Source organism: Diachasma alloeum, unplaced genomic scaffold (genome assembly GCF_001412515.2).
Source record: "Diachasma alloeum isolate Michigan unplaced genomic scaffold, Dall2.0 Dall_scaffold_00482, whole genome shotgun sequence".
Lineage (NCBI taxonomy): Eukaryota > Metazoa > Arthropoda > Insecta > Hymenoptera > Braconidae > Diachasma > Diachasma alloeum.
In genome coordinates this window covers 133,667-159,830 of record NW_021680615.1, presented here as the reverse complement: position 1 = coordinate 159,830, position 26,164 = coordinate 133,667, and the positions used below count along the sequence as shown (strand labels likewise).

General features: G+C 36.1%; 2 protein-coding genes across 2 annotated transcripts in view; both read left to right on the top strand.

Moving 5' to 3' along the window:
- The first annotated feature begins 2,548 nt into the window (after positions 1-2,548).
- Positions 2,549-26,164, top strand: part of LOC107042506 — a 51,459-nt gene continuing 27,843 nt past the window's right edge. Inside the window, exon 1 of the mRNA XM_015263572.1 lies at positions 2,549-2,765. Coding sequence (XP_015119058.1) covers positions 2,724-2,765 — 42 coding nt within the window. The 5' untranslated portion in view covers positions 2,549-2,723. The remainder of the gene's footprint in view (positions 2,766-26,164) is intronic.
- LOC114841448 lies at positions 15,504-16,893 on the top strand. Its single transcript, XM_029126435.1, has one exon. The coding sequence runs from the start codon at positions 15,757-15,759 to the stop codon at positions 16,810-16,812; it is 1,056 nt and encodes a 351-aa protein (XP_028982268.1). The 5' UTR covers positions 15,504-15,756; the 3' UTR covers positions 16,813-16,893.

Below are 26,164 nucleotides of genomic sequence, written 5' to 3'. Positions count from 1 at the left end.
TTAGTATACCTGCCTGTTTTACCAACAAAAGTGTACTCGGATTTAGTTCATGCGCCACCACTATGAAAAAATTCAGTCGAAACGTTTACATTGCCGTGAGAGATCTCTCTTATAGGGCGCGTTTCGCAATCGACTTAGTAGCAGTAGCAGTACTGTAACACTATCTAATTTCGCTTTACTGCAGCTACAGTAGTTGTTTCCGAAACGTACCCACAATCTCTGAGATAGACAGGGTTGGGCATATCTCGCAGATGTAAGTTTATGACGTGACATTGTCAAATACCGGTAATTTACCTCTGGGGCGTCAAAAATGTCAAAAAGTGTCAGAAAGCTCTTTACAAGGAACCTGAGCTATAAAGTCACAAGGGTCAAAAGTGAGAGGCACATCGGCCGGAAATCGTCAAGATCAAACGATCACGAGGGTTATCCTCGCGAAGGTTAAACATCACAAGGGTTATGCCTTCTTAGGGTCAAACGTCGCAAGGGTCAAACAACGGAAGCAATCCTTTAATCTGGAGGGTGAAACTAATAAGAGGGTCAACGGGGGACGCCAGGCGGTACAATTACAAGGTTCCAACGGTCATAAAGTTTAAACAAAAAAAGCAAGTAGGTTCGCAAGGGTCAAACAGGTCACTAGGTCATGGCCTAGTTATCCTGATTGAACCTTATGATTTACCTACTTTGTGATTGTTTCTTGATCGTTTGTGATTTTCCTGCTTGCCTGGGTCTTCATTTTTACTCTTGTGATTTTTCAACTTATCTCTCCTGTAGGCAGAACAATNTGGCCTAGTTATCCTGATTGAACCTTATGATTTACCTACTTTGTGATTGTTTCTTGATCGTTTGTGATTTTCCTGCTTGCCTGGGTCTTCATTTTTACTCTTGTGATTTTTCAACTTATCTCTCCTGTAGGCAGAACAATGACAAGGGTGGAACGATCATGAATTAAGAAAAAATAATCTGAAACTATTCCGTTTGGTCTTTGTTGCAACAGCTTATGATCATTTGACGCTCGCAAGTTATGATTGTGACGTTTGACCCTCGCAAGTTATGATTGTCACGTTTGACCCTTGCGAGGTATGACCTTTGCGACGATTGACCCTCGCGAGGCATAACCTCAGTGAGTATGATTTTTTCGAATTTTGACCCTTGTAACTCTGACAGGTGGTATTCTCGGTAAAAATCTCCCGGTTCCCCAAGGTGCTAATAGATGGCGCCACATAGGTTTTTGACAGGTCAAAAAGCCGACAACTCGCCCGGGTAATTTACCTACTTTATGACTGGTCAAAAACCATGTAATTTACCTAAGGTAATTTACTTACCCAACCCTGTCGCCACCCTCGCTGACAAGTTGCTCAATTCAGATCTCAATTTAGATCTCCCTAATGTGTCCATGAGGATCCTGATGGGGATGATATGAAACTTGAAGCCGGCTCCTCACTCTTTCAAGAGTATTATGCGTTGTTGGAGAGTTAATAATAGACTTGGCGGGCTCAACAGCCCTTGTCCTTAAAACAGACATTCTGACCACCATTTCCCTTATTGATTGTAAAAGTTACCATAGATTTCCTAATGACCTTCCTGCGCATATTGTTTCTTGCTCCCACTTGCTTCAACTCAGAACGTTGCGCAGGAAAAATCCTCCTGTTTTATTGATATTTTAAAATGTTATCACAGAATGCCATAACTTATAACCGTTCTCCACTACTTATTCCCCCACCATAGCCCAAAAGATGGAAGGGGGGATGACTCAGTCACGTGACTGCTGAACAACAATAGTTGCGTTTTTTTCCCCATTGATTATCGATGTAATAATACTTTCCCAAATAGAAAAAACTATTTCCCTACAATTCCCAAATTATTTTGCATCGAGTAGAATTAAAATTTTGTTATCCCCCTTCATTTTGGCCAACTTTACAGTCTAAACATTTTTTAATGATTACTAATTAACTATTTGTTCCTAAATTATGAAAATCTTTCCTAAAACTTCCCAAATTATTTCCTAATTACTCAATCCATTCATTTTAGGCAATATTTAATTTGTTCGCCAAGTATACGGTGGTGATAGGGGGAGATCAAATATATTTTCGAATTTTCTCAACCATCGGACCAGTCGTTCATCGGTAATTCTATCGTATATGGAATATTTAAATTCATGTGAATGAATAATTGAACATTCACATATTTTGGAATATTTCCGCAGGGGAAAATATCTTTTCTATCATACACCGTCTCGGTCAATTGATTTATCTGTTACTCAAATAAGTATGATAAAAACTGCGTAGTACATCAATAGTTGCGGACAAGTCACCCAATTGAGGATTGATGAATTCTAGCCATTTTGAAAATCGAACATTTAGAGCGTAGGGCATTTTGTTACTCCGTCATTTCGTACATTCTGACGTTTGAAGTTTGGCAAACTTGGCCCCAACCCCCGTCAAGTTGACGCTGGCGCCATCTCGCGCTCGGGGTACTCAGGGTAATACGCCTTAACCCCCCGATCCGGACTTCTATGGTCGTCTGTATTCTTTGGTCCTACTGCATCCAAGCCAGAACTGAGCATCTACTTTAGTCAATCCTCTTTGGTTATAATATAATAGAGATCAGTGGCATAACTGGGCATAACCTGTTGGTGATTGTAATTGTTTGCTGTTTGCTTATTGTTTGTTATTGTTTTGTGGATATTTAAAGTGGATTACGAATGGGTAATTGATTAACTAATCATGGGGGATCAGGACGATTCGGAGGAAGATGTTGTCATAGAAGTAATTGATGAATTTTTTAATAATTAATTAGTTTACTAATTTAAAATGAATAAGTGGCTGCGAGCCGGATAGCTCAGTTGGGGTGATTTGACGTCTTCATACACAGAATTTGTATCAGTTGATAAATAAATACTATAATTCTACAGATGGCTATGTCTCTGATAGAGCCGTAATTTTACGTAGATACGTCTATGGTCTTCTGTTTCCTTTACTGAAAATCATAGTATTTCATTGTATATATTTACATAGGTATATTAGAACAATTCGGGATTTCGCTCGGTCTCGTCATGATAAGACGTTTTTAACTTCGCGACCGTAAGGGAGGAAGTTGTGATTACCCTGAAAATCAAAAGTGGAATTTTCATGATTTGTCGAAGTTTCATGACCCCTAGAATCATACTGACACGTTTTTGGAAACGTGTGTGTGTGTGTGTGTGTGGTCAAAATTTTGTCCAACGATATCTACCGAAGAAATGAAGAGATTTGATTAATTTTTTTTCAATCAATGTGTCTTCATGTAACTTAGAACTAATTAGTTTATGGAGATGATCGCCTCAACGGTTCTTTAATAATTCGCATAAAACATGGGAACAAAACTTCAAAAAATGATGTTTATGTCATTAGGCCCGACAAACCGCGATTCTAACCTCGCTTTGCTCGCTTAGATCGCGGTTTTCGGGCCCAATGACATGAAGTGTCGTATGTCACACGGCGATAAAAGTATTATCTGGCGAATGGGATTATAATCCGAGCCGAATTTCTATCACATTCGCCAGATAATACTTTTATCGCCTGATGACATAATATACTATTTTTCCACATACTCCACTATTTCTTCAAGAGTAACGATGCGATTTGAAATTTTTGGTTTTCAATCGATGCGTGGTAATGTAACTTAAAACTGATTAGTTTAAGATGATCGTCTCAGCGGTTCATTAGATATTCTCGTAAAACATCTGAAAATATTATTTTGTTTATTTATTTTTCTATTTCATTGGGTTTATCGAAGAAATTCTCGATTTGAAACCCCTCCTCTAGCCTGCCTCCCCTCCTTTCTTTTCCTCTCATTGTTATCTGCGGTATCATGGCCATCTTACTCTTAGCAGTCTTAGCTGCACCCCATTCGAGCTAGGACTCCACAGGAAACCATGTAAAACCCCAGTCGCACAGCCGGCCGATTTGTGCAGTGCCCTAATATATCCATCTGTCACACTGACTAGATGTAGACACTAGGCCGCTACACCGTACCTACCGCCCAAAATTTTTGTGCGAGCGAGGTGTTCCTAAGCGGTCACCCATCCAAGAACTAACCCAGCTCAACGCTGCTTAGCTTGGATGTCCGCCGGAGCAACACCTCACCCACCTAACATTACAGTCGGTACATCTGAAAATATTTGTAGTCCATACGCTGTGACAGGTCCTGTATACATTTTTAGGTCCATTTCATTTTATCATTGGATTTTATGTTTTTGGGGTCCCTGAACACGAATATGTAAACCGTTTTTGCGAGGTGTCGTTAGTTTTGTTTATTTATAACAATTTAATTGTTTATAACGCGATTGCGCGGAAACGGCCTAAGGTAGGCAAAAATGTTTCAAACAAAAAATGTTCTTCGTCTAAAAATACATATATTTTGTATTATTATCCTTACTCCTATCTCTCACAGTTATCGAGTTATCAACTCTGAAAACAGGTCGCGGAGAGCGGAATCGCGCGCGCACGTGACCCTTCGCGCACTCCACTCAAGTTACAATAGAAACGGTTGAGAATAGACGAAAGTAGTTGAAATAAAAAATGTTCCTTATTACAAAATATATAATTATTGTATTATAACATTTTTTCCTATCTTCTACGGTTAACGGAATAATTTGAGGGACGTGAGGAAAAATAGCCCCAATTTCCATCAAACGTGATATAAAATAAAAGTTATGTTGGTCAATTTTCTGAAAAATAATTTTCATCATGAACTTTTTTCCCTGGTATCAATATTTATCCGAACATGACGACAGCGACGTTTTAAGCAGTATTCGCTGTCTTTTCGGTCAAATAGTGCCGTACATAATTGGAGAAGAGAAAAAAATTCATAATGAAAATTATTCTGCAGAATACGGTCTAGAAGATGCATCACTTTAAAATTTTGCAAATTGAAAAATTGACCAAGATAACTTGAATTTCATATTACGTTGGATGGCAATTGGGGCTATTTTTCCTCACTTCCATCAAATTATTTCGTTAATCGCTGAAATTGGGGAAAAATGTTATAAGAGAACAATTATGTATTTTTTAATAAGAAACATTTTTTCTTTCAACTATTTTCGTTTATTCGCAACCGTTTCTATTGTAACCTGAGCGGAGTGCGCGAAGAGTCACGCGCGCGCACCTCCGCTCTCCGCGACCTGTTTTCAGCGGTGATAAGTCGATAACTATTGAGAGATAGGAATAAAAATAATAAGACAAAATATATGTATTTTCAGACGTGGAATATTTTTTGCTTGAAACTTTTTTGCCTAACCCGAACCATTTCCGCGAAATCGCGGCATAAACATTTCAATTATTATAAATAAACAAAACTAACGACACCTCGCAAAAACGGTTTACATATTCGTATTCAGGGACCCCAAAAACATGAAGTCCAATGATGAAATTTAATGGACCTAAAAGTGTTATATATCGGACATTGAGTGATGTTGTTAGCGACGTTTTAGGCAGTACTCGCCGTTTTTTCGTTCAAATATTGCCGTAAATAATCAGAGAAGAGAAAAAAGTTCATAATTAAAATCATTCAGCAGAAAATGGTCTAGAAGATGCATCACGTGAAAATTTGACAATTTGAAAAATTGACCAAAATGACTTGGATTTCATATCACGTTTGATGGAAATTGGGGCTATTTTTCCTCACTTTCATCTTTTTTTTCAGTTAGATCTCACTTCCATTAAATTATTTCGTTAACCGTTGACGATAGGAAAAAATGTTATACTACAATAATGTGTTTTTTAATAAGGAACATATTTTATTTCAACTATTTTCGTCTATTCTTAACCGTTTCTATTGTACTCTGAGTGGAGTGCGCGAAGGGTCACGCGCGCGCGATTCCGCTCTCCGCCACCTGTTTTCAGAGGTAATAACTCGATAACTATGAGAGATAGTAGTAAGGATAATAAAACAAAATATATGTATTTTTAGACGAAGAACATTTTTTGTTCGAAACTTTTTTGCCTAACTCAGACCGTTCTCGCGCAATCGCGTTACAAACAATTAAATTGTTATAAATAAACAAAATTAACCACACCTTGCAAAAACGGTTTATATATTCGTGTTCAGGGACCCCACAAAAATAAAATCCAATGATAAATTTCAATGGACTTAAAAATGTATACGGGACCTGTCACAGCGTATGGACTATATATGCCATTTCAGCTTCCGAATGGAAGCCTGGTGATGATGTAGAATGTCATCAAACGTGAAAAGATGATGTTTTTAGAAAATGTATGTATGTATGTCGGAATGTGTATGCCGATTTTTCGGAAATTTTTTATAAATCCCCCCGAAACTAAGCAGGGGTTCGAGCCCATCCGACAGAAGGCATGTGACCGTTACTTTTTGCGTTATTAGTCCTTCTCTTTTTTTTATTTCTACTAATTCCATCGGTAGTAAGCTTTCGAATGGATCCGTAGCAATTCCCTGTCCTTGTGACAGGTATACAACCGTAACCACATGCTACAGGATGTCTACAGGAAGATATTCAATCTTGGATTTTTTCGATGAACGGGTATACATATTTTGATTGATCTAGATGGTAGCCACCGAGATACGTATTTTGAAAAAAAAATTGAAATCCGTCAAGTAGTTCATGAGATATTTAAGGAAATATATCTCCATAAAAGGTTAAATAACTCAAGAACCGCTTGAGCGATTGCGCCCACCCCCAATTAGTCCAGTCAAACTAGATCTGAAAATGTTTATATCGAAATTAACCAAAGGGTACGAAATTACACCAATCAATAGCTAAAAGTGTCATTATTAATGTTTTAAAAAGTATATGCTCCAATTTGCCGGGTTGATTCACAATTTGTTATAAACAATTGGTAATTGGCGACAGGCCGTCTTCAATCCTAGAATTCTTTAGTTAACTTCACCAGATGGGAAAAAAAAATTTCTTAATTTATTATAAATTATAATAGCAATTTCGGAGCAGTCGGCGCAACGCGTCCCCTCTCTGCGCCAGTGCCATGAGTCACGTGATTGGCGCCATGCGCAACTTATTCAAACCTCCTGCTGCGCTCAACGCAATAGCCCTCAGCTGGGTTCTTGAAAGGGACTGGTAACGAAATCCAGTACCGAAACAAAAGTGCGTTTCTGGTGTTTCGTTCCCGGGAACGAAATAAGAACCGGAACGAAATCGGTAACGAAATTCTAATAACGTTATTGCCGGGAACGAAATAGGTATCGAAATTCCAGTAACGTTACCGCCGGTAACGAAATAGGTAACAAAATTCAAGTAACGTTATTGTCGGGAACGAAATAGGTAACGAAATTTGAATAACGTTATCGCCGGTACTGAAATAGGTAACGAAATTCAAATAACGTTATTGCTGGTAACGAAATAGGTAACGAAATTCAAATAACGTTATTGCCAGGAACGAAATTCGAGAAACATAAGTCCCAACAATTGAGACGGAAACGTGTGCGGATGATTTTTCAAACTATATTTATACGATTTTGTACCTTCGAAATTTGAATTTTGTTGAGGCTTCTCATCTGATTTTCTCAACATTCAAACAACCTAGAAAATTTTTTCACCATTTTTTTTTCAATTANCAATTACATTGCGTACCAAAAAATTTTTTTTTCAGTTTTCAAATTTTTCATAAAACCCGGTGTTCCAGAAAAGATGGAAAGTTTGATTCGAGTTCTCAATAAGTGGAAAGAACGCAAAAGGAAGTTTTCCGTTCTTCCAATGGAGCATGGTTTCATTTAGCTAACATCATCGGAAACGCCGGAAAATCGTGAATAAAATTGACAATTGACCCCTTTCCCCACCTCGATAGTCAATTTTTTTCTTATCTTCGTCGAATTGACTTCTTTTCCGGGAAATATAAAAGAATCAAAGTGGGGATTAGTTCGTTTTATCCGAAAACAATCTCCTTCGTAACATTGTTTTTCATATTCTCTTTTCTTCATTACGTTTGTTTCTGTCCTTGTAATTTTTTTTATTTACAGAGAAATTTACTATTAGTTGAAATTTTTAGAAGAAATATATAGTCAACCATGAAAAATTAGGGAAAAAGTCTAGAGAAAAATTGTTTTTGGAACGTAAGGGCCAGACCCCCACTTCGATTTTTTATATTTTCTGCAAAAAGAAGTCGTGTGAAAACACTGATTTTCTTTAAAAACTCGGAAATTAGATGAATTAATTTGTTGTACGTACTTCAATGAGAAAAAAAGTGGGGAATTGCTTCTGACTTCATATAGTATAGTTATTTTTGTTAATAAATTAGCAATATGCTCTCCAATGGTCATTTTCTACATCATTTTCTTTCCTCCCTTATAAATCATGGTTTGATAATATTCTATCGAATTGATAAAATTTGTGTATAAATCGAATTACGTATGAAAAAAAAATTCAATAGAAAAACCTAGCGCTTTCGCTAAGAAATGCTATCGAATTTCTATGTGTTTTTCGCACCATTTTTATAGAAGATATGCAATAGCAAGTCAACAGAATTTTTTTTTCTATAGAACTTCTTGGGCGTTAGTTTTCTACATTTTTTTGCTTGCGTTTTATTGGGAGAAATGAATGGAAATACAACGAAAAATACTTGGAACATTTACGTTCAGAAATTCCTATGAAAAAAAAATCTATTGACTCTTTTATTAAACATTTTCTATAAAAATGGAACAAAAAACAAATAGAATTCTTCAATAGAATTTTGGTAGAACTCCAATAGAAATTCTCAGCGAAAGTGCTAGGCTTTCCTATTGATTTTTTTCATACGTGATAAAAGAAAGATGACATCGATATTATATTGAAACCACAATAAAATATGATTAGAAAAATGTTATTCATACGTAATTTAATGAATTTGAAACATCACATTGAAAAACGCCATGAGATACTTTTAGGGAAACTGATGAAAGATCAGAAATTCGTAAAAATCATGATAAAAATAAAATCAACAGATATAGCTATCGTAATCACTTTCAACTTCGACAGAGTGGCATTCAAAGTTCCCATTTGGAAGTACCATTTCAAACTGTAATGCAAGAATTATGATTTTAAAAACAAACAAATCTCGCCAAATTTCGCCATAAATCATAACTATTACTGCCATCGTCTCCATCTTTGAACTTGATGAAAGGGACATCCCGACCGATTTTTTAGATATCATTCAATGAATTCAAAAATTTTTTTTTAATTGTCCTAGGATAATAAATTTTCGAAGGAAATCGAGAATAAAGAAAATAGAAGACATATAGAGCAGAAATTAAAGGTTGAATGATAGGATGGAATATATCAATTGAATCATTCCAGCATCAAAATTGTGGCTGCTAATACAGAGGAATCTTCGATTGAACAGTGCTGCAGCATCCACTTTTAGGCTGATCAATTTTCTCTGCAAGATAAGTTATTCTTTAATTATGGAATAGATAACATGGATATAAAGAAGTGGCATTAATTATACTATCCACTCTGCAGTTGTCGAGAAAGATGATTGTCTAACATGCTACGACCTTATATTGTTCATTGAGATAATATCATTGAAAGAATGAATCATTCATAGAATGAATATTTACCATCAGATCGTTACGTATTGAAGCGCGTATTCCTTCTACTTCCGCTTTAATTCTTTCTTGAATCGTGGCTGACGATATTTTGGCACATTTTTTAGCATTAACAGCTCTCAGAAGAGGATTCAATAGCCTTTGAAAGCCACTGTCATCGATGATGCATAATGGGCGTCCATTTACAGTGACTAATTCAATGCAAGCTCTTTTAATTTCTTCGGTGCTAAACAGAATGTTTGGTGATCTTGATCTTTTCCTCTTCGACATATTGGCGACAGCTTTCTCCTCAAATACGATAATGATTTCGTGGTGAAAACACAAATTTACTTCGAGATTCTGCTCTGCTCACGCTTTGAGACAAAAATTATTTCGAAAAATCATAAAATTCATGTACTATTATTTTAGTTCAGCTGAAAATAAATTGAAACAATATGAATTTACCTGTATTCTCTGATTGCGCCCTCTGCCAGACAATAATTGGAGTTGACTCTCTGTCTCGTTCTTTCTGAGAATTATTTTTCTCAATGGCTGATTTAATAGAAAATTTTGAAAAATTTAATCTTGATGTGCTTACGAGGACAAGGGCGGGGGAACAGAGCGTACTCAGTTCTCTGAACTGACATAGAAACTATGAACCCCACTGGGTCGCAAGTCAATTGGTATATAGTGAATCTTTGAAAATTTTACATAATGTTACATAGAGATTGCCTTCTAATCACGCATGAAAAAATGTAATAGAAAAAGCTTTCTTTGAAAAATTCTATTGGATTTCTATTGGAATTCTATAAGAATTCTCTGGACATTCAATTAGAATTCTATTACAAACTTCTGTTTCTTTCTTGCCCCGATTTTATAGAAGATTATGCAATTTTGTGGTGTCATTTAGTTGATAGAAAATTTGATGAAAAAAAGGCCATAGATTTAGATTTTTCTATAGGAATTCCTGACGTAAAATTTCAATGTTGTTTTCCGATTATTTTCTTCCATTCCTTTCAATGAAATGAAAAAAAAATAATTAAAAAGCTCATGCCCTATAATTTTTACAGAAAAAATGTCAACAGACTGTTTCCGTCGAATAAGTGTCGTTGCCCAATAAACATGTTAGATATTGAGATGCTAGGAATCTCAAGTAATACCTCGTCACCAGCCGGTGCCCAGACACTACCTCGCCCCCTTTGTCTCTCATGAGTGACCCATGATGACTCATCATTGATGAGTCACATGGTAGGCTAATTCCCTATAGTTTACTTTATATCTTCTAACTCTTTTTATTTCTTTCATTCCTACCTATTCCATTGGTAGTGAGCTTCTGAATAGATCTCTGATAATTATGTACAATCATTAACAAAAGTTCTGTAAGAATCTCAACTTCGGTGATATTGCATGGATTTTTTCATAAAGATGTATATCTCCAGAACGCATGATGCAATGGAACTAATTTTTTATGATTTATTTTTATCATGAGAGGAAGATTCTGTCCAAATTTCAAGTTGATATCTCAATATTTGCACAAGCTAAAGTGATTGCAAGAATTTTTATGAAAAAAAACAGAGAAAGGGGAATATCTCGAAAACTATATGAACGGATATATATGTTTTGATTGATTCAGATAGAAGACATCGAACCGAATATTTAAAAACAGAAAAAATTGAAATCGGTTCACTAGCTTCGAAGATATTAGCAAAAAACGATTTAAAAACGAATAGCTTTTTCTAAAAAACTTTCTGGTCAATCGGGCTGAAATTTTGCACAGAGTTAGTCCTCGGTGAGGCCTATAATCTGACAAAATTTCAGATTTTCGGAATAAGTTTAGCCAATTGTATATTCAATTTTCAAAAAATTGACCACCGGGAAGGTGGCGATGGACATTGAGACCGACGGACATGGTCACCAAACTTCGTATTTTTACGTTTCAGACCATTCTACATCTTTTCCAATCTAAATTAGAGAATGTGAAAACAGCACGATTGCAATGCTTCTATTTGGAAGTAAAAATAAATATATATCAATGAATATAGGGGAACGTGGGGCAAAATGGAACGTTTCTCATCGACTCAAAATCCCAATATTTTTGTTTATAAACGAAGATATAAAGAATTAGAGTAGATCAGAAACGTTCCATTTTGTCCCACTCTCCCCTATATATAAATAACAATATATCAAGCGATATAAAAAATAAATAATATATGGAAATGCCATTGAGGCAGATTGAGTAGTTTGACAGTCAAACTTGGAATATATAGCAATTGTACACTTTCATAATAATCAGTCCATTTTCTAAAAAATCGAAGGAAAGAGGATCGCAAATACCGAGATTTCCACAGAATTGGTGGATATTGATGACTAATTGGACAACTGATTCACGATTTTCCACGAATAAGTCACATATTGGACCAGTTGGGCGGGGCAGGGCGTGTCGGCAAGGGAGACAGCAAGGGTTATAATATTTGGCGTGATTTTTGGCGACGGGCGGCCGCCACCCCCCCGGGTGGCCTGGCTGGGGAGACAGCAAGGGTTATAATAGTTGGCATGATTTTTGGCGACGGGCTGCCGCCCCCCAGGTGGGCCGGCAGGGGAGACAGCAAGGGCTATAATAGTTGGCATAAATTTTGGCGACGGGCTGTCGCCCCCCCCCCCCACACCCGTCAAGTTAATTGGAACTGATGGCTAGTAAACGATAAAGGATATATGCCATTAAATTCCCAATGATGTTGACTGTTTCTTGAATGAAGAATTCTGCTAGGCAGAGTTAAAAAACTACAGTAAACTACAAGAATTAATTATTCAGTCATCACTGATCTATCGATAATTGCATCAAAATGCTCAGCGTTACAACCCACGTTGGTCGATCGAAAATTGTTGATTTGAACCATCCCGCTTGCGTAAAATTTCGAGCTCATTTTTCTGAGCTGCAAATCAATGCCCGAGTTTATTGAATACTGGTAGGACGAAGAGATATTTTCATCCTGAAAAGGCGCGGTCTCATTTGAATGATTCGCCTCTTGTGTCAAACATTTCGTTGTTATTAAAAAACAAAGCGATAATTTATGTTTTTAAATCCAAATCAAACAATTCACGCATGAAACAATCCAATAGAATTTTCTAGCGAATTCACTAGAAAATCCTATTGGGATTCTACTGGAAAATTCTGTTTGTTTTTTGCGCGGATTCTATTGGATATTGTACCGGCAAAATTCAATAGATTTTGAGTTTCTGTTGGAATTTTTCTATTGAGATTTTTCTACTAGAATTATTTTTCACAAATTTTCAAATTTTTTGCCGCTGGATTCGGTTTCGTGTTGCATTACTGAATCCGAGTGAAAAAAACTTGGAAAATTTATGAAAAATAATTTTGACAGATAAATCTCAATAGAAAAATTCTAACAGAAATTCAAAATCTATTGAATTTTGCCTATAGAAAATCCAATAGAACGAGCGCAAAAAACACCGAATTTTTCAGTAGAATTTCAATAGAAGTTTCTAGCGAATTCGCAAAAAAATTCTATTGAATTTTTTCATACGTGTTCCTTTTTTTGGTTATTTTTAACTTGCGATTCCTTCGGTCAAAACAAGACTTGTTGGGAAACTCGTTCGACTTCCTCTTCGTGTTCAGAAAAGACAGTTTGATTTAGCTTCGAACGAGGAGAGGTTCATATCATTTTCATTTCACTGAGTCCTTTGATATTAGCAACATTGCTCTCCTGCGTTAACCATGAAATTAAAATGATTATTTCTGGCAATCGGATTTGGCCTTCCCTGGGCCAATCAGAGCTCAGTATTCAATAACATGAAGTACTTCCCAAATAAAATATTAGCGGCTATTTACCGCTAGCTTTTGATTATTTCCCTGTAGCTCTGCAATTATTTCTCTAACCAAATAGCTGTCAAATATTATCCTGTGGAGTGAAAGAAAAGGCCCAACGGAGGCCAGATCTGATAACCAGAAATAATCCGTCGAATACCACTCGACCTGAAAAATTAATCGGATATTTCCCTCATGTTTTCCTGTGTAGCAACGATCGGGATAAATTTTGCACAAAAATCCCTCGCGCTGCGCGCTCGGGATTTTAATCTGCAAAACTTGTCCCTCTCGTTGCTACACAACAAAACAATTGGGAAATATCCGATAATTTTGGAGGTCATGTGGTATTACTACTGAATATAGACTGTTACAATTAGAAATGCTGATGCAATCGCTGCAGGTTTTTCATGATGCTGCTAGCTCGTGCAATATTTTTCCTATTTCAATACCAAAGTAAAAATCATTTTTCATCGCGCTGTGCGAAAAAGTAACTTTTTAGATACGCTTCGCTTCACGTGCCTGAAACGTCTCTTTACCACACATTGTGATGAAAAATATCGTACGATACTCGTGGTAAAAATGTTTTTTGGCTCGTGAGAGGTTTTGTAGCACCAACCGAAGGCAAGTGATATAATCCCACGAGCCAAAAAACACTTTTCCGCACTCGTATCGAAATATACTATTCTAGTATCGCAGTCAAGAGTTTTTAATCTCCATCTATTTTCCAAGCTTTTCATGAGTAGAGTTTCGATTTTTCCTGCCCTTCCCTTTCCTTTATCTCACTGCCACTATTCCTTAATTATATTGAACATTTTTCTATGATTCGTTAGTTGAAACCTACTATGACTCACACGATCAAGCGTAGTTTGTGAGTGAAGTTTTGAAAACCCCCTCCCTCGCCCTCCTCCGCCCATTGTTGGCCTTTCGAGCGACCTACCGACGGGCGATGGCACCTGTATATAAAGTGAGGAGTTTAATCACCCTCATCACATTCGATCATCCCTGTCCAACAGGTCATGACTATGAAGGTTATAGTATTTTTGAACGAAGAAAAATCTCAACGAATCATGTCAAGTGACGGTGCTGGAAGTTCGGCCGGTAGAAAACTAATTACCGCTGCTCGAAAGCGTTATCGATTTGTGAAAGAGGAAAACGTCAGCTATTGCATGGTGGACGGATGCAATAAGATAATACAGGTAATTTGAATATGTTCATTTATTTAGAGTTGGATTAATATAGACGGGGGGTATTTAAATACTTTGTAACAAATGATCGTTATCTCGCAGGACAACCATAATGGCAACCTGGAAAAACATCTCAGTAAGCGCCACGCAGAAGAATACAAGCGGGTTCTTGAGGAAAAAGCTGCTGCCGAGGTAGCGAAGAGGCCGAGATCTAAATCGTTGGCAGTGTCAATCACTTCTGAAGAGATCAAAGAAGCCTGCATTGAATTGGTGACTGTAAACGGACGTCCATTCTCGCTGATAGATGATAGTGGTTTCCGGAAGCTCCTAAATCCTCTCATCGCAACCGTCAGAGAAAACGAAGCTTTCAGCATATCAGCAGCTAATGTCCGATCAATGGTCATCGACAAGGCCAAGGAAGTTCGCGAGTTGATACGAAACGATTTAAGAGTATGTATTCAACTCTCCTCAACTTCGGTTGATTATTTCCTATGTATTCTTGTGAAATGCTGATTCTTCCTTACCCAATTTTTCAAGCAAGTATAATCACACAATTCTTGAATTTCCTTCATGGGTCATAGTTTAATATCATTCTGTTTACAGGCGAGATTCGTCAGTTTGAAGGTGGATGCTGCGACGCGCCTCGATCGGGGGTTCCTAGGCATCCACGTTCAATACGTTGAAGAGGGAGCGATCCATGTGAGGACTCTTGGGATCATCGAATTGACTCAAAGGCACACAGCTGCATACTTGCAAGCGGAAATTGAAAAGGTGTTGGAGCTGTATGATGTCAATATCGCTAATATCTACATTTTCACATCCGACAACGGAGCAAACATGGTGAAACTGGGGAAGCTGCTCCAAGAGAAACAGGAACAGATCATTACCGAAGAGGATGAAAGTGACAACGGTGGTTGGAATGATGAATGTATGGATTCGGAGAATCTCGAGGCAAAGATTAGTGACCTGGAGTTCTGTTGTTGTTTATCCAACGGTAAATCCATCATCTCCAATATTTGATGTGCAGCTCACACGCTTCAGCTAGCCATTGAAGATGCCCTCAAGAGCCTTAGCGACACAGCAAATACTCTGACAAAGGCTCGAGATGCCGCTAAAGCTCTGCGAACACCCAACTTCCGGAAAACATTGCTGTTATCCAAACCAAATGCAAAGAAAGTCAAGCTCGATGTACCGACTCGTTGGCATTCTACCGCGGATATGTTGCAATCAATCGTGGAGGTGAAAAATTTTTGTCAAGACTTTTCATCTACACATAAAGGTTTGGATTTCACTAACGACGAGTGGGAATACATCGAGAACTACTTGGAGGCATTGACGCCGGCAAAGAATGCAACGATTCGACTCCAAGATGAACAACTTATGCTTGGCTCCTACGGTATCTGGCTGGAATGCAAATTGGACACAGCAGATATTCCGACGCCATTGGCACAACAACTGGTGAAGGCGATGGAGAACAGAGAATCGCAGCTACTAGAAAATGAAGCTCTCCTGGCTTCGGTTTACTTGGATCCTCGATTCTTTCCTCTCCTCCCGAAGAAGTATCATTCAATACCGGTCACCAAATTAGAGGCATTGTGGAATTCGCTCGAGGAACGCAACAGGAGCTCAGGGAATCGTCAGCTGAATCAATCTGGTAGTACAGGCACAAGGGATTCTCAAACTGAACGACAATCCAATTGTACAGTTGACGGATTTCAGAGTGATCGCCTTCGTAGAGCACTGAATATCGCAGTTGCTGCTCAGAGTATGAAGTCTTCATCCTCATCAAATATACGAAGACTCTTGGAGGAATTTGGAGAGGCACCTTTGTTCTTGGACCCGAACAGCGACATCCTACACTTTTGGGAGAGCAAGAAACACGTCATGCCCCAACTCTATCAATTGGCTATAATTGTCCATGGTGCACCTGCAACTCAAGTCACTGTTGAACGATTATTTTCGGGAGTGAGATATATTTACTCAGACTTAAGAGCAAATTTGAAATCAAAGATTCTTGACGACATTATGGTGATTCGGTGCAACACTCAGAATTTGAATAGAATTCAGAAATTAAGAAGAAAAGCTGCCTCTAAACGTCAACGGCCAAGAACTGATGCAGATGTACCAACATCGGAGACTTCAACACCGAATCCAATGAGTCCCGTAATCCACGAAGAGTCCTCTATCCATGATTTTGAAGATATCACAGGATCTTTCGGAGGCTCTACTACTAATGTATCATCCTCGCATGTTTTGAACTTCGAACAGATGTAATGAAACTATCAAACCATTTTTACAACAGTTACTGTGATCTACCATGTTATTCTCTATTTGAAAGTTTAACGATGAAATCACCTCGATTTGGTCTTAATTTGTTATAATAAACCAGATTCATAACTTATCTTTTGAATTACTTTCTTCAACCGCCCAGCCATTTTGATTACCTTTCACTTGTTTCTAGATGCTACCACAACTTCTTCTTACTCACATATTGCTCCAATGATATTATCACATAAAAATTGCAAAAATGAGCGCAACCGGATTTATTTGTTTGAACTCTTGTCGGAGACATTGAGAGATTGTTTTTCTTCTCTCTAAAAACTTCCGTTACCAATTATAATTACGAGCTACAATTGACAACAAAAAGCAAAATGGTACATAAAACTGTGACTATTTTCTCAATTTTTTTTTCTCTGTGAATTTCAGGAGATTTTTCAAATTTACTGTGCATTCATGGTGTTGTGATTAACTCAGGGGTGCGATGCTCAGGAACAGAAAATTGAGTCCTCAGAGAATCTGCTTCGTGAAATATCTGAGAGATAACGGATTTTTTGTTGAGATTTTCTCCTAGAGCAAGAGGAGATCTACAAACAAGTAGTAAAATAATGATTTCGATATCTATCTTGAATTCAGAGAGATTCATTAACAACCCATATCCAGATTGAACTGCGGATTATCCCTTGAATCCGAAAATAAATTCCCGAAAATTATCTCAGAAATTTATTTTTTTCGGTTTACTCACTTTTTAAATTATCCCATGCCGTACAAAAATCATTATTTTGAGTAGTTGGACGTTAAAGTAGTACATGAAAGGTGTTTTCAGTTAAAAAATTATACATATACGCTGTTGACTAAAAACATGAGTAAACAAAAAAAAATAATTTTCTTATTATATTTTCAGAACCTCAATGCGAACGATTATAAAACTTTCATTTCAGAAATTCAATGGAATGACGTATGCAACATTTTTTCATACGCTTTTTTGTTTTATATAACAGAACATGTTGATAGATAGGGCTGAGTGGGGGAAAGTGGGGCGTATATCATCGAGTTATGATCTTGATATCTTTGTTTATAAAGAGAGATATTGAGATTTTGATTTCATGAAAAATGTTTCACTTTGCCCCATCTTGCCCTAAAAACTCATTTTTGTAGATAAGGTGAGACAATTTCTGAAAAAATCAATGTTCAAACATTTTTTTTGTAGTCAATAATGACTTGTAATTAAAAGTGGAGAAAAAAGCTTGTAGATGTTTGTAAACCAAAAAAAATCCCCAATGTTCGAAAAATGATTGGTAAATTGTAGATTTACACAAATGAGCATTCAAAATTATTAATGATTTCGTCTTCCAAGAAAAAGTTTCGTAATGATACAAATTAAAACTAATCGTCGCTTTTGACGGATGAAAATGAAATAGGAGATATGGAGGATTCTCTGTCAACTCAGTCACCCATTTCCATCACAGTCTCAAAAAATTCTGAAAAAATTCCGGGATGTTTTTATACCAAAAAAACTTTTTTGTGAATTGTTTTAGATTTTTTAGGTAATTCGGTAGATGGAGATATTCAATTTTTGGAAATGAATTATTTTCTACTGTATTTAATACTCAGAAAATTATTTTTATAATATTTTCATACATGAAATTTGTATTTTTTCCTCAGCTTTCCAATAAAAATATTTTCAGATTTTGTTGATCTATTTATGTGCTCTTTTTGCTCAAAAAACCTGAAAAATCTCTCTAAAATGCCGTTTATAGGTCTTCGGGCAATTTTGATGGTCATAAAAAAAATTGAGAATACTCCTTGTATGTATACAATGCGTAAAAAATGGACGAAAGTGGGTATTCAATTCCTACACCCTTAAAAAAATTGAAACTTGATTAATGAGTTTTATTCATGAAATAACTGCGAGCGTTAACTACATTACTATTTTGTTATGTTTAGAAAAAAAACAATATAACTAAGCAACTATTGATTGAAGAGACTTCACCAAACGTTTAACAGGGATGTTGTGTTGTCGGAAAAGAATTGAATAATCCATGTCTATGAAGTTTACAATGAAGAATATGGAAAAAATTAGAAAAACAATACATATTGTTTTTCTAATTTTCCATCATAAATTAAAAAAAAAATTAACTCAATTGACCAATTACGTGGGCATGAGAGAATTGATCAATCTCCATAATTAGTTTACTCGAAATTTCAGAGAAATTCGTAGAATCAGTCAATATTAACTGATTCAACGAATTTCTCTAAAATTTTGACGATGGATAGATTTTGTTTCCCTAATTTTTTTCATAATTTTCCGTTGTAAATTTCATAGACAAGGATTATTTCATTTTGTTCCAACAACAAAGCATCCCTGTTGGACGTTGACTGAAGTCTTCGCAGTCAATAGTTGCTGAATTATATTGTTTTATCCCTAAATATAACAAAATATTAATGTAGTGAATGCTCAAATTTATTTTACGCATGAAATGAATTTATTGATGAAGTTTCAATTTTTTTAAGGGTGTAGGAATTGAATACCCACTTTCGTCCATTTTTTTAGGCATTGTATACATACAAGGAGTATTCTCAATTTTTTTTATGACAATCAAAATTGCCCGAAGACCTATAAACGGCATTTTAAAGAAATCTTTCAGGTTTTTTTGAGTAAAAAGGGCACATAAATAGGTCAAAAAAATCTGAAAATATTTTGATTGGAAAGCTGAGGAAAAAATACAAATTTCATGTATGAAAGAATAAAAATAATTTTCTGAGTGTTAAATGCAGTAGAAAACAATTCATTTTTAAAAATTGAATATTTCCATCTACCTAATTGCCCAAAAAATCTAAAAAAAATACACAAAAAAGTTTTTTTTGTATAAAAACATCCTGAAATTTTTTCAGAATTTTTAGAGACTATGATGGAAACGGGTTGCTGAGTGGACAGAGAATCCTCCATATGAAATCATTCTCAGCTGAAACATTTATTGTTCTCACTGATTGGTTATCTGGCACATCGGATATGCAGCCAGAAATTCGGTTCCCAGTTTCGTTCCGGGTAATAACGTTATCTGAATTTTGTTACCTATTTCGTTACTAGCAATAACGTTATTTGAATTTCGTCACCTATTTCGTTACCGGCGATAACGTTATTTCAATTAAATACCGATTTCGTTCCCGGCAATAATGTTACTCGAATTTTGTTACCTATTTCGTTACTAGCAATAACGTTATTTGAATTTCGTCACCTATTTCGTTACCGGCGATAACGTTATTTCAATTAAATACCGATTTCGTTCCCGGCAATAATGTTACTCGAATTTTATTACCTATTTCGTTTCCGGCAGTAACGTTACTCGAATTTCGTTCCCTATTTCGTTCCCGGCTATAACGTTATTATTTCGTTCCGTTTCCGACCCCAGTAACGATACCGGAACGGTAATGCGTTACCAGTCCCTGGTTTTTGATGAATATCCTAGAATCTGTGGGTGGTAGCCAAATTTTCATTATAAACTTGTTTGGTGAGGAACTAGGTTTAGGGTGGATGTGGGAGAAAAATGTAGAGGGAGATGCTGGAAAATTAATGATGGCACTGATTATAAAAATGTCACTGTTGATAGTCTTCAATTTTAATAAAGTTAAATCACTGATAATAGTTGAATTTTAGCTAATTATTGTGGTGATGTACTGAACGAAACTGTGATCTTACAAAGACCGGTGATGTACTTGATTACTAGTGAGCTAGGTGAGGTTCAAGAAGCTACTGTACTCGATAAGGTGCGATGTAAGACTTCTACAGGTGATTTGCCCGAGTTAGACTTGTACGGTGAGAGGCTAAGCCTAAACTGATTCGCGCGTGTTTCGGTCACTTATGACTGATGACCCGAAGGGTCCCGGAGATTTTCGAAGTAGGCCGAGCTAGTCGACCAGAATGTTCTGGAATTTTAGTTGCGTTTCAAACAAAACTTTTTTGTAGATCTTTATTTGCTCTATAAAAATGGTCTTGACAAAAATTTTGCTATTCTCCAAAGTTTTCGAGATATTCAATGAAAAATTAACAATATTCAAAATATTCAATAAAGTTGAATTTTGTCATCCTTGAATTTATTTAGACCTCTGAAATTCCGAGACTATATTGCAACCTTGGATTTTTTTCTGGTTTCATGAGCCCTTCAATTACAACAAAATATTTTTGTGTGTGAATAATTATTTTTTATCGATGAGAATAATTTACTGGATAAATTAGAGACATTTCTAGAAATTGCAAAATAATCGTTCAAATTTCTAGGAATTCCAACAGAATTGAAGAACACAATAGAAAAAAGTAATTCTCACAATTTCCAGAAATTTCTGAACAATTTGAAGATTTTTAAAAGTTGTAGAGAAATCGAAGAAACTTCGAGAAAATTCTCGAAGCTTCTCAAAATTTCCCAGAAATTGAAGAAATTGCTAATTTCAGGAGAAATCTTGCGAGTTTCTAGAAACTTTGAGAAGAGAAATTTCAGAAATAATTCTAGAAATATTGAAAAAATTCTTCAAGCATCTAGAACTCTAGAAGGAATTCGGTAAACCTAGAATTTTTGAAAGAATTGCTTCCGTTTATGAAAATTCCGAAGAAATTTTGAAAATTTCCAGATTTCCATGAATTCCGAGGGAAAAGAAGCAAACACTAAAAAATAGAGAATTCTTAAAAGTTCCAGAAATTTCAAAACAATTCAAGGATTTCTGTACGGAGAGAAATTTCCAAGAGAAATTCTAGTACTAGTACTGGAAAAGAGGGTTAAAGTGATAGCCAGGGAAAAATTCTAGTGCTGGCAATGGACATTTTATTGGTGTTCCTGNAAGAAGCAAACACTAAAAAATAGAGAATTCTTAAAAGTTCCAGAAATTTCAAAACAATTCAAGGATTTCTGTACGGAGAGAAATTTCCAAGAGAAATTCTAGTACTAGTACTGGAAAAGAGGGTTAAAGTGATAGCCAGGGAAAAATTCTAGTGCTGGCAATGGACATTTTATTGGTGTTCCTGTGAAAATTTCACCTAAGTACACGAAAAATTTGCAGGAATACCAATAAAATTTCCAGTGCCAGCACTGGAATTTTTTCCTGGCTGCCACTTTGCCCCTCTTTTCCAGTGCTAGCACTAGAATTTTTCTCGAAAATTTTCTTACAAATTTTTTTTGAAAGTTTCGGAGAAATCGAAGAGACTTCTGGAGAATTCCAAAGAATTATGCAGGTTTCTCGAATTTTTGGAGGAATTCAAGAAATTTCGAGAAAATTCTTCGAGCTTCTTGAAATTTTTAAGAAATTCAACTAAATTTAGAATTTCTGACGGAATTTCTCAAGTTTCTAGAATTTTTGAGAGGTTGAAGCAGTTCTGTGGATTTAGAAAGAATTTAAAACTTCAGGGAAATTTGGAAAGAATTTATGCATTTGTGGAATTTGTGGGGGAATTCAAGAAATTTCTAGAACTTCTAGAAATTTCGAAAGAATTCAAGCGTCTGGAATTATTATAGAAATTCAAGACACTTCCAGAAGTTTCAAAATAATCCTTCAACTGTCTAGGAATTCCGAAAGAATTCCTAGAAATTCGGCACATTTCCTTATTCTCCCATGGCTTAAGGAGTTCAAAATGCAATGAAAGCAGAAATGCATAGAACATTCAATGAATATATTTTTGAGAAGAACTGTTTAGTTTCACAGAATATAAGAAATTCAAAATATATGAAAAGAGAAAATCATAATGTGATAAAATAATAATATCTAAAGTTCTCAACATTTCTTCAACAACAATGGCACGCTTTGATCTATCAAACAACTATTATAATTTGAATATTCATAAATTTTGCAAATTTATGACAAATTTCGCGCGCATTCGGAGTTTTAATTATAAGAAAACCATATGANCTAATGTTGAGTCGTGAGGATCAATTCCATGAATCATTTATTCATACATTTCTTTTATTTTCAATATTTTGAGTGCAGCCGCCAAATTCACAATTTTCCTCGAATTTCGTAGACAATTGTTTCTGAACATTCGTTTCCTCGCGTAGTTCCCCGGTAATTGTTCCTGAGCCTCTATTTTCTCACGTAGTTCCCCATCATTAGTACCCATCAATACTCATTCCATGATTCAAAGCTTGCACCTGGCCTCATAAACCACTCATAATATTTGGGTATTGCTAATCCCTAGTCCCGACAGTCTGTCGCCAACACCCCAGGAAGCCTTGATGCACCTAATCCCTATTCCGACAATCCGTCGCCAACACCCCAGGGGGTCTTGACGCACTCCGACTCACTGAGTCCCAACGACCCCTTCTCCTCCACCCTGGAAGCTCCAAAAATCTACAGCGCCGAACCAATCCCAGCGCTTCCCGCTTGACCGCTCCCTTCCCTTCCAATTTCTAGCCAATCCTAGCACCGTTCCGAAAAGTGATCCCTTCCACCGCACAACAACCAATCACCGAGAACCTCCTGACTTCCACGCACATAAAAGCTGCGACTTCCCAATTTTCCAACCAGTTACAGTTCCGACTTCAACTAAAATACAGTCCATTCAAAATATCAAACTGTACAATCCGGCATTATTATCAGAATATATTTATTATTATTTTAAAGACAATCTCCCGTGTTCCAATTTCATTTTCAATCCGAACCCAATATCCAAACAAGGCAGACCGCGGCGTTTTGGAAGTATCATTCGACGATACATTTAAAGTTCTCAACATTTCTTCAACAACAATGTCACGCTTTGATCTATCAAACAACTATTATAATTAGAATATTCATAAATTTCGCAAATTTATGGCAAATTTCGCGGGCATTCGGATTTTTAATTATAAGAAAACCATATGAAAACTCTCATCAAAATTAAAGTTTTGAAGGTACAAAACAAAAAATTGGAAAGTGTTCCCCTGGACTTGTCAATTTGCATCAAAGGAATTATAAAATNAGAATATTCATAAATTTCGCAAATTTATGGCAAATTTCGCGGGCATTCGGATTTTTAATTATAAGAAAACCATATGAAAACTCTCATCAAAATTAAAGTTTTGAAGGTACAAAACAAAAAATTGGAAAGTGTTCCCCTGGACTTGTCAATTTGCATCAAAGGAATTATAAAATTAGTAAAATTTCAGATATAAAAAAAGGGATCTTGAACAATAATAAGTGAAATTGTCTGCCGACAATTCAGTAGCAAATTTTTCAATTTTATTTTGACTATTTTTTATTTTTTATTGAATATCTCGAAAACGTTGGAGAACAGCAAAATTTTTGTCAAGACCATTTTTATAGAGCAAATAAAGATCTACAAAAAAGTTTTGTTTGGTGAGGAACTAGATTTAGTGTGGATTGGGAGATTAGATGATCGTCGGGGTGAAATAATGGTTGAGAGTCTTGACCTAATATCAACGTTAATTTATTCTCGCGTTCAAACCACGCTTTGTCAAATTTACAAAACACCTTGTCACTAGTTGATCGTACTGAATTAATTTTAATTGTTTATAGTTTTTGCACTGTTGGGTCACTGGTTAAATGGCCAATAAATAACGTGATATTCTCTTTACTGAATTTCTATCGCCGAGCTAATAGACGTTAATGTACTGAACGTGTCTACACTCTGCGCGTTACTCAAATACGGAGGTGGACTCTAATCAAAAACGGACTATATGGCCGATCGTTTCATACTGACGCGTTGATTTACGGTGACTCTACTAGACCTGAGCGTTGACCCGGAAAAGACCGATGATTTTCGTAATTGGCCGAGCTGATCGACCTTGGTCTTGGAGAGGTTGGGTTAGGTTTCAAACAAGTTTAGAACGGAAATTTGGTTACCACCCACAAATTCGGAGATATTCATCAAAAACCCAGCTGAGGGCTATTGCGTTGAGCGCAGCAGGAGATTTGAATAAGTTGCGCATGGCGCCAATCACGTGACTCATGGCACTGGCGCAGGGAGGGGACCAGCTGACGTGTTGCGCCGACTGCTCCGAAATTGCTATTAAAATTTGTATTAACGGTACATTTTGGGCTATAAGTTCCTAACTTCCCCCGATAGCAAATTTTCTCAGCTACAAAGAAATATTTTTTTCCCCATCTGGTGAGGTTAACTAAAGATATCTAGGATTGAAGACGGCCTGTCGCCAATTCCCAATTGTTTATAACAAATTGTGAATCAACCCAGCAAATTAGAGCATGTACTTTTTAAACCATTAATAATGACACTTAGCTATCGATTGGTATAATTTGGTGCCCTTTGGTTAATTTCGATGTACAAAATCTAATTAGACTGGACGAAATACGAACCTTTTATGTTATGAAAGCTAGAAGTGTACAAAATTTCAACTCGCTATCTCTATTTTTTATTGACTTCGTGTAAACAAGATTTTTTATCATAAAACAGAAAAATGCCGATATCGTAAAATTCCATCCCAACAAATGTAGATATTTCGATTGATCTAGATAGGGCCTATCGAGACGAGTATTTTGAAAAAAAAACATTGAAATCCGTGCAGTAGATTTTGAGATATTGAGAAAAAACGAAATTTAAAGAAGTTGTTATATCTCAGGAACTACTGGACCGATCGAGCTGAAACGACGCACCAAAGTGAAGCTTAATCATAGCTACCACGAGCAAAAATTGCAGATTTTTATCGACAAATTTCATCGTATTTATGTTGAATTTTCAAAAAATCAATCATCAAAATGTCGTATTTTCCAGCACATACATACAGACATGACCTAAAACCATCGTTTGTTCACGTTTCATAATATTCTAGACTATTTGCCATCAAAATTAGAAAATCAAAAAATCGGTCAAATACAAGGCTTCCATTCAGATCAAATTTTTTAACGACCCAAAGAAAAAAAAATTGTCTCGTCGAAAACGTCTGTTTTCGAGGGCTCTGGATTTTTTTTTATTTTGCGGATGAGAATTTTTTTTTTTAATCCCAAAGTTTTTTTTACACACTCTCTAACTCTCTAATAATCCCCTGATCGATTTCCACCCCTATGAGCAACGGTCTAATTTTTTAACGACCCAAAGAAAAAAAATTGTGTGTTCGAGACATCTGTTCTTGAGGACTGGATTTTTTTATTTTTTGAGGGTAAGAAATTTTTTAAAAATCTGAAACTTTTTTGACATACTCTCTAACCCCTATAAACAGCGATCTAATTTCTCATCGCCAAAATGATAAAAAAATCCAGAGCCCTCGAAAGCAGACCTTGTTGACGAGACAATTTTTTTTCTTCAGGTCGTTAAAAAATTAGATCGTCGCTCATAGAGGTGGAAATCGATCAGGGGGTCGTTAGAGGTGTAGAAAAGTTTGAGATTTTTTAAAAATTTCTTACCCCCGAAATT